The sequence below is a fragment of the Arachis ipaensis genome, chromosome B10, assembly GCF_000816755.2.
Source record: "Arachis ipaensis cultivar K30076 chromosome B10, Araip1.1, whole genome shotgun sequence".
NCBI lineage: Eukaryota > Viridiplantae > Streptophyta > Magnoliopsida > Fabales > Fabaceae > Arachis > Arachis ipaensis.
The window spans coordinates 84187963-84196449 of record NC_029794.2 but is presented as its reverse complement, the minus strand read 5'-3'; the positions used below and the strand labels follow the sequence as shown (position 1 = coordinate 84196449).

The 8487-nt window shown below is 41.1% G+C and overlaps 1 protein-coding gene across 1 annotated transcript; it reads right to left on the bottom strand.

The window, feature by feature from the left end:
• Positions 387–912, bottom strand: LOC107620727. Its single transcript, XM_016322853.1, has 2 exons — positions 790–912; positions 387–719 (listed from the first exon to the last, which is right to left on the bottom strand). The coding sequence occupies exons 1-2, from the start codon at positions 910–912 to the stop codon at positions 387–389; spliced, it is 456 nt and encodes a 151-aa protein (XP_016178339.1).

Here is an 8487-nt window from a genome sequence, read left to right as displayed (position 1 = left end):
TTCACAGTATGTGGAATGACTGGGCTTTTAGTGAAGATAACTCACATGCCAAGTGAGAAGTCTTTAGTTAAGATCTTCTTGTTCCGTCAGCCCTTGGGTACTTTCTTCATAGTGCTTCCTTCATCAGTGGTTGTTGATGAATACCCAACACCAAACTTAGGTTTGATTTCTGGGGGTTCTGTAAGGCTCTACACTAAGAGAGAAGGCTGAAACACTAAGTGTTGCATAGTAATACCTCCTTTATCCAAGAGAGAGTGAGGGTTGAAAATCTTAAACAGGATACGATCCTCCCATAGACTCAAAATTAGCTCTCCTTTCTCCATATCAATCAAGGCCTTCACAGTAGATAGGAAGGGACTTCCAAGGATGATAGAGTTGTCCCTGTCCTATCCAGTGTCAAGTAGCACGAAGCTTGCAGGGAGGTAAAGGTCTTCAACCTTTACAAGGACATTCTCCACCAGTCTATATGCCTTTTTCAGGGACTTATCTGCCATCTCTAGTGAGATCTTAGTAGGCTGTACCTCTTGAATTCCCAGCTTATTCATTACAGAGAAAGACATCAGGTTTATGCTTGATCCAAGATCACACAAGGCCTTCTTAAATGTAATGATCCCTATAGTACAGGAAATCAGAAAGCTTCCGGGATTTGGCATCTTCTGAGGCAGCTTTCTTTGCACAAGGACGTTGCACTCCTTGGTCAGCATCATAGTTTCTTCCCCCTTCAAAGCCGTCCTTTCAAAAATCACACTTTTTAAACATGCCGTATAGGGGGGGTTTATTCTCCAATACCTTTTCAAAAGAGATATTAACTTGAAACTTCCTGAGGACTGCCAAGAACTGAGCGAGTTGCCAATCCTCAGGCTCCTTTTGCACGTCTAGAGAGTGTTGGTCTTCAAGCTCCTTCATCTTCATGGGGGCATGTGTGAGTACACTCCCAGTCTCCTCCTAAGCCTTGTTCTCCTTCAGTTCCTCAACAGTATTTTCCTCCTTGGGTTTGGCCTCAGCTTCCATAGTGAGGGCCTTACACTCTTCCCTTGGATTTAATTCAGTGTTGCTTGCAAGAGTGTTGAAAGGTTCCTCAGGTAGCCTCTTGCTCAACTGACTGACCTGTATCTCCAAATTCCGAATGGAAGACCTAGTCTCGGCCATGAAACAATGAGTGGTCTTGGAGAGGTTAGATACTATTGAAGCCAGGTCAGAGAGGCTCTGTGTGGGCATCTCCATTTGCTGCTGAAAGGATTGGAACTATCTATTATTGAACTTGTTTTGATTGGTTTCACCCTGATTATTGTTGAAGCCTTGTTGAAGCCTCTGCTGATCTCTCCACCCAAAGTTTGGGTGATTCCTCATCCTTGATTAAAAGTGTTTAAATAGGGATTATTATTGGGCTTTAAGGAGGAATTTTCCATGTAGTTTACTTCCTCTATAGTAGTCCAAGTATTGTTACCAGCATCTCTTTCATAGGATGCCTTTTGAATTGTAATAGCTGAAGCTTTCATCCCTCTTAGGTGTTGGGAGATCATGTTAATCTGCTGGGACATGAGCTTGTTTTGAGCCAAAATAGTGTCCAGAGTGTCCACCTCTATGACTCCTCTCTTCTGAGTAGTCCTAGTGTTCACAAGGTTTCTCTCAGAAGTGTACATATATTGGTTGTTGGTAACCATCTCAATGAGCTCCTACGCCTCCTCTGACGTCTTCTTCATGTGGAGTGAACCACCATCAGAGTGAATGGTGCATGAATCCCCCGCACTTCATACAGCTATACTAGCAAGTGCACTGGGTCATCCAAGTAATACCTGGGCGAGTCAGGGTGGATCCCGTGAGAATTGTTGGTTTGAAGCAAGTTATGGTTATCTTATAGGTCTTAGTCAGGCGAAATCGGAAGGTTGTTGGAATTGTGGGATCTGAAACTATGAAGACATATAACTAATAAAATACTCTGTAAATTAAATGGAATCTGTAATAGGGATAAGGTGAAGGATTGGAGTTGCTTAGTCTTTCTGAATTAATTTTGGTAGTACTATTTTCTTTTCTTGTGAATGACTTCTTCTATGGTAGGCTGTATGTGATCAACATCATGGGCCATGGTCATTGATTTCCTTTGGTACAGATTAAACGCCATTGGCCGTGGTCATCCAATCTGACGAAGGGTGAAGCTCTAGCAGTTCATTCTCCTGGCGATCCTACTCAAAATGCTACAGACAAGGTCGAATCTTTCGGATCAGAGAGTGCTGCTTCTTTGGATTCTAGCCTATACCAGAGAGACCCTAATCTCCCCAAAACTTGGCTGAACTGGTGTCTCGAGAAGTCCCCAACGAAGTCATGGATTAGCCGTCTCAGAGATGTATAAACATAGTTGTTGGCACTTGCTTTCCAGTCACGTATTCACACGAACCCAAGTAGACGCGGGTGTTTGTCAGGCACGGTCATCTTAGTATGATGAACAGAGCTGATTATCACTAATAATCCTATTCACCATGTTGAAGATCGAGTATACATCTTAGAATAAATCAAACACGGATCGAAGAAGAAAAAGTAATACTTTTATTAATTCATAGGACTCAGCAGGGCTCCTCCCCTCAACCTAGGAGGTTCAGAAACTCATACTGAATGGAAAATACAATGTTAAACTCGAATGTAGTGTCCAATTGTTTGAATGATTATGTAAAATAACTCTTAAATACTAAACTAATGACTAGTAACTGTAAAACAATCTTTTTAGTGCTAAAATCCACTTATGGGGCCCACTTGGTGAGTGTTTCGGCTGAGCTTTGATGAGATCCACGTGCTATGAGGTCTCTAGGGCGTGAAACATTGGCTAGGGGTCCTCTCTGGGCGTTTGGATGTTGGGCTCTGCTCCTTGGGCGCTGGAGGCCAGGAAGGGGGCAGGAAGCTGGCGTTGGATGCTAGTTTTGGGCCTTTTAATCCGAAGCAAAGTGTGGACTATTATCCATTGTTGGAAAGCTCTGGAAGTAAGCTTTCCATAGCTATTGAAAACTCTCAATTTGAACTTCTGTAGCTCCAAAAAATCTCTTCCGAGTGCAAGGAGGTCAGATCTGGACAGCATTTGCAGTGCTGTCATTGTCTCTAAATAAGATTTCTGCTCCAGCTCCTCAATTTCAGCTAAAAATTACCTAAAATTGTATAGAAACACACAAACTCAAAGTAGAATCCAAAAATGTGAATTTAACACTAAAACCTGTAAAAACTTAATAAAAATTAAATAAAACATGGTAAAAACTACATGAAAACTATGCCAAAAAGTGTATAAAATATCCGCTCATCAGTGATCCAATGATATCTTGGACATCTCAGAGAGGCCATCATAGAAGATCTCCAACATGGTCCACTCTGAGATCATGTCGGGACGGCATCTCCTGATCAGCTGCTTGTACCTCTCCCAGGCTTCATAGAGGGACTCTTCCTCTTTTTGTCTGAAAGTCTGGACCTCCACCCTAAGCTTACTCAGCTTCTGAGGTAGAAAGAACTTGGTTAGAAATCCATTAACCACCTTTTCCTATGTGTCCAGGATTTCCTTTGGCTGAGAATCTAGCCAAAGCTTTACTCTAAGATTTGCAGGAAATCTGATATGAATTTTTTGGGGTCCTCCTGCGGAGGTCCATGAAACTGACAACTCTGTTGCACCAGAGCAACTAGTTGAGGCTTAAGCTCGAAGTTGTGGGCACCTATGGCAGGTACCATAGAAGTCAGATGTAGGTGCAGTGTAAGAGCCAAGGACCTTCCTTGTGTCTCTTCCAACGTTTGGATTAGTTGTCATAGTTGTATCTTTAGCTTCTTGCTCAAGAGATTCCGTGAGATTTCCTCTGGCTCTGTGGTGTACGGAATTACACTTCACACAACTGAACCAGCAAGTACACTGGGTCGTCCAAGTAATACCTGAGTGAGTCAGGGTTGATCCCACGAGGATTGTGATTTGAAGCAAGCTATGGTTATCTTGTAGTTCTTAGTCAGGTGGATAGAAAAGTTAGTTGGTTGTTTAAAATGCATAAAAGTAAAATAAAGATAACGTTACTCAATTAATGGTGAACGCAATTATAAGAAGATGGTTAAAGCTTCAGAGATGCTTTATTCTTCTGGATCAATTCGGTTTTACTGTCTCGTCCAACTGTGAATGACTTCTTCTATGGCAGGCTGTATGTGATCAACGCCTTTCTTGAGAGGTCGCCGATTCTCCTCCAGTGCTGAACCTCAAGGGTGCGGATCTAGTCTGATTGATGGTGAAGCTCCTGCAGTCCATTCCCCTTAGTGATCCTACTCAAAACGCCATAGACAAGGTCGAATCTTTCGGATAAGAGAATGTTGCGCCTTTTGTTCTAGCCTTAACCACAAAGACTCTAATCTCCCCATACCTCGGCTGAATTGGTGTCTCGAGAAGTCCCCAACGAAGTCGTGGATTAGCCATCTAAGAGTTGTATAATCAAGCTAGTGGTTGATCATGGTCCGATGAAAGACTCACTCTGAACCCATGTAGAATGAGATAACCTTGTGCTAGTTCAACGCATTCATAAGGATGAAGAATGAAGATACATCTCAGAATAGAGAATCAAACTTGGATTGAAGATAGAACAGTAATACTTTTATTAATACATAAAACTCAGCAAAGCTCCTCCCCTCAACCTAGGAGGTTTAGAAACTCATACTGATAGAAAATACAATGTAAAACGTGTAAAGTGTCAAAGGTCTCGAAAAGTGATCAAATCTCTCTAAAAAGTATAAAAGTTCTCAAATAAATACTAGACTAATGATTAGGGATTACATAGGAAGGGTAAAACAGTCTTCTAGTGTAAAAATCTACTTCTGGGGCCCACTTAGTGAGTATTTAGGCTAAGCAAAAGAGTAAGCCAGGTGCTAGGAGGGTCTTAGGGCATTGAACGCTGGCTAGGGGCACCTTCTTGGGCATTGGACGCTGGTCTCTCCTCCCTTGGGCGTTGGACGCCAGAATAGGGCAGATGGCTGGCGTTGAACGCCAGTTTTGAGCCTTCAATTCTGAAGCAAAGTATAGACTATTATACATTGCTAGAAAGCCCTAAATATTAGCTTTACATAGCCGTTGAGAACGCTCCATTTAGACTTCTGTAGCTCAAGAAAAACTCTTTCGAGTGCAAGGAGGTCAGATCCTGAGAGCATCTGCAGCACTTTCTCTGTCTATGAATCAGACTTTTGCTCTAGCTCCTTATTTTCAGCCAGAAAATACCTGAAATTGCATAAAAACACACAAACTCAGTAGAAACCAACAATGTGAATTTTACACTAAAACTTATGAAAACATAATGAAACTTAAACAAAACATACTAAAAACTATATGAAAATGATAGCAAAAAGCATATAAAATATCCACTCATCACAACACCAAACGTAAACTGTTGCTTGTCCCTAAGAAACTAAACACAAAGTAGGATAAAAGGAAGAGTAAGATACAATAAATCTCAGAGTTTCAAATGAAGCTCAGTTTTAATTAGATGAGCAAGACTTAGTAGCTTTTTGCTTCTGATTAGTTTTGGCATCTCACTATCCATTAAAACTCAGAAGTGTTGGCATATTTAGGAACTTAAAATCCAGATGATATTATTGACTCTCATAGTTTAGTTCTTTTTTATTCTTGAACACAGATTTTTAGAGTCTTAGATGTGACCCCAAGCACTTTGTTTTCCAGTATTACCACCGGATACATAAATGCCACAGACACTTAAATGGGTGAACCCCTTAGGCTTGTGATTCAGCTTTGCTAGAATCCCCAGGTGGAGGTGTCCAGAGTTCTTAAGCACACTCTTTGGATCTTTGGATTGCTCTTGCTTTTTGGTTTAAAGAACTATTGGCTTTTTCTATTTATTTCATTTTCTACTTTTTCTCTTCTTTTTTTTCGCATGCATATATATTCATTATTATATTTTTTTCTTTTATTGCGACATGCTTTTTTCTTTTTCATTTTGCTGCTTTTTCTTATTTCAACAATCAATTTTTGGGATTTTTCAGATTAACAATAATACTCCTTTTTCATCATTTTTTTAAGAGCCAACATTCTTAAATCCAATTTCAAATATGCACTGTTCATTCATACATTCAGAAAATAAAAGCAATGCCACCACATCAAAATAATTGGCTATTCTTATTATAGAACTCAAAATTCATGTATCTCTCAATTCTTTTCAAGTAAAATTTTCTTTTAAGTAAGGTGAGAGATAACAGAAAACAAAAAAATAACATAAGAGAAGGGGATTAGGAGAACGAATCCACCTTAGAGATGGCGGCTACTACTCCTCCTTGAGGATCTAATGTAGTGCTTGATCTTTTCAATGTCACGCCTTTGTCTCTATTGTTCTTCTCTCATAGCCCTTTGATCTTCTCTTATTTCATTGAGGGTGGTGGAATGCTCTTGATGCTCCAACCTCAATTACTCCATATTAGTGTTCAATTCTCTAAGAGATATAAACAATTGGTCCCAATAGCCTTGAGGAGGAAATCGCATCCCTTGAGGTATCCCAGGAATTTCTTGCTGAGGCGGTTGCACAGACTCATGTGCATGCTCTCTAGTTTGCTCTATCCTTTTCTTAGTGATGGGCTTGTCCTCCTCAATGAAGATATCTCCCTCTATGAGAATTCTAGCTGAATTGCATATGTGACAAATGAGGTGAGGGAATGCCAACCTTGCTTTGGTGGAAGGCTTTTCAGCTATCTTGTACAATTCTTGAGGTATCACCTCATGTACTTCCACCTCACTCCCAATAATGATGCAATGAATCACGATGGCTCTGTCAATGGTCACTTCTAACCGATTGCTAGTAGGGATGATAAAGCGTTGGATGAATTCCAACCATCCTCTAGCTACGGGCTTGAGGTCAAGCCTTCTTAGTTGAGTAGGCTTGCCTTGGGAATCCCTTTTCCACTGTGCTCTTTCCACACAAATGTCTGAGAGCACTTGATCCAGTCTTTGATCAAATTTGACTCTTCTAGTGTATCAAAAGCAAGTTAAACGCCAACCTCACACTTTTCCGATTAAAGTTCAAGATTCTCCCTTGGACCATGGTGCTCCAATTCTTGGGATTTAGGTTCACACTAATATCATAGTTTTTCGTGACCCATGCATTAGCATAGAAATCTTGCAGCATTAAGATCCCAACCTCCTGGATGGGATTGGTTAAGACTTCCCAACCTCTTCTCCGGATCTCTCTTCGGATTTTCAGATACTCATTCTTCTTAAGCCTAAAAGGGACCTCATGGATCACCTTCTTCTCTGCCACTACTTCATAGAAGTGGTCTTGGTGGGCTTTAGTGATTAATCTCTCAATCTTCCAAGATTTAGAGGTGTTGGCTATGGTCTTTCCTTTCCTCTTTCTAGAGGGTTCTCCAACCTTGGGTGCCATAAGTAGTAATGGAAAACAAAAAGCAACGCTTTTCCCACACCAAATTTTAAGGCTTTGCTCGTCCTCGAGCAAAAATAAATAAAAGAGGCAAATAGAGTAGATGAAGAAGAAAATAGATGGAGATGAAGGGAGATAAGTTATTCGGCCAAGGGGGCTTTAGAGTGTATGAAGTGTGTGTATGAAAGGTTAGTAAGAGGGGGTATTTATAGGAGAGGGCTAGGGTAGGGTTCGGTCATGGGTGGGGTAAATGGGAGGGAAATTTGATTTTGAAGTGGGTGGGTGTTGGCGGTAATTATGATGGTTTTGGAGAAGTGATATGGATGTGATTGGGCTATGGTTTATAGGGAAAAGTGTATGGGGAATTGTGAAAAAGAAGAGGGAAGAAGTGTGGTAGGTAAAGATACTGTGGGACCGACTGTTCCTGAGAGGTTAGGGAATTCAGATTCCTTGCCCTTCTTCATGGGCGTTGAACACCCAACACTATGCTCTTGGCTGGGTTCAACGCCAGCTATGTTGCCAATTGGGGAGTTGAACGCCTAGCCAGTGCTCCCTGGCTTGCGTTCAACGCCAGCAAGTCTGCCAATTTGGGCGTTAAATGCCCAGCCAGTGCTCCCTGGCTAGCGTTCAACGCTAGCAAGACACTCCATTTAGAGTGTTTTGTTTTCATTGCTGAACCTTTCTGTCTTTGTTCTTACTGCTGCACATGATCATGATCCTAAAGAAATAACTTAAAAGAAAATTAACTTAAGGAATTAAAAGAAATAAAAATTACTAAACCGGATTGCATTGCCTCCCAACAAGCGCTTCTTTAACGTTATTAGCTTGACGGTTAGCTCCTTATGGAGATGGATATGGGCTCAGAATTTCGCCCCGTACAGTGAACTTTCTACCTGTCTTCTCATGGATGAGCTCCACATGCTCTAGAAACAGGACATGACTCACTGTATGTGGTATGACTGGCTTCTTGGTGAAGACAACTCTCATGCCAGGTGAGAGGCCTTTAGTGGGGACTTTCTTCTCCCTCCAGCCTTTAGGTACTTTCTTCTTAGTGCCTGATAAAACACTATTTTATGGTTTATCTTGTATTTAATTAAGTGGTTTCATC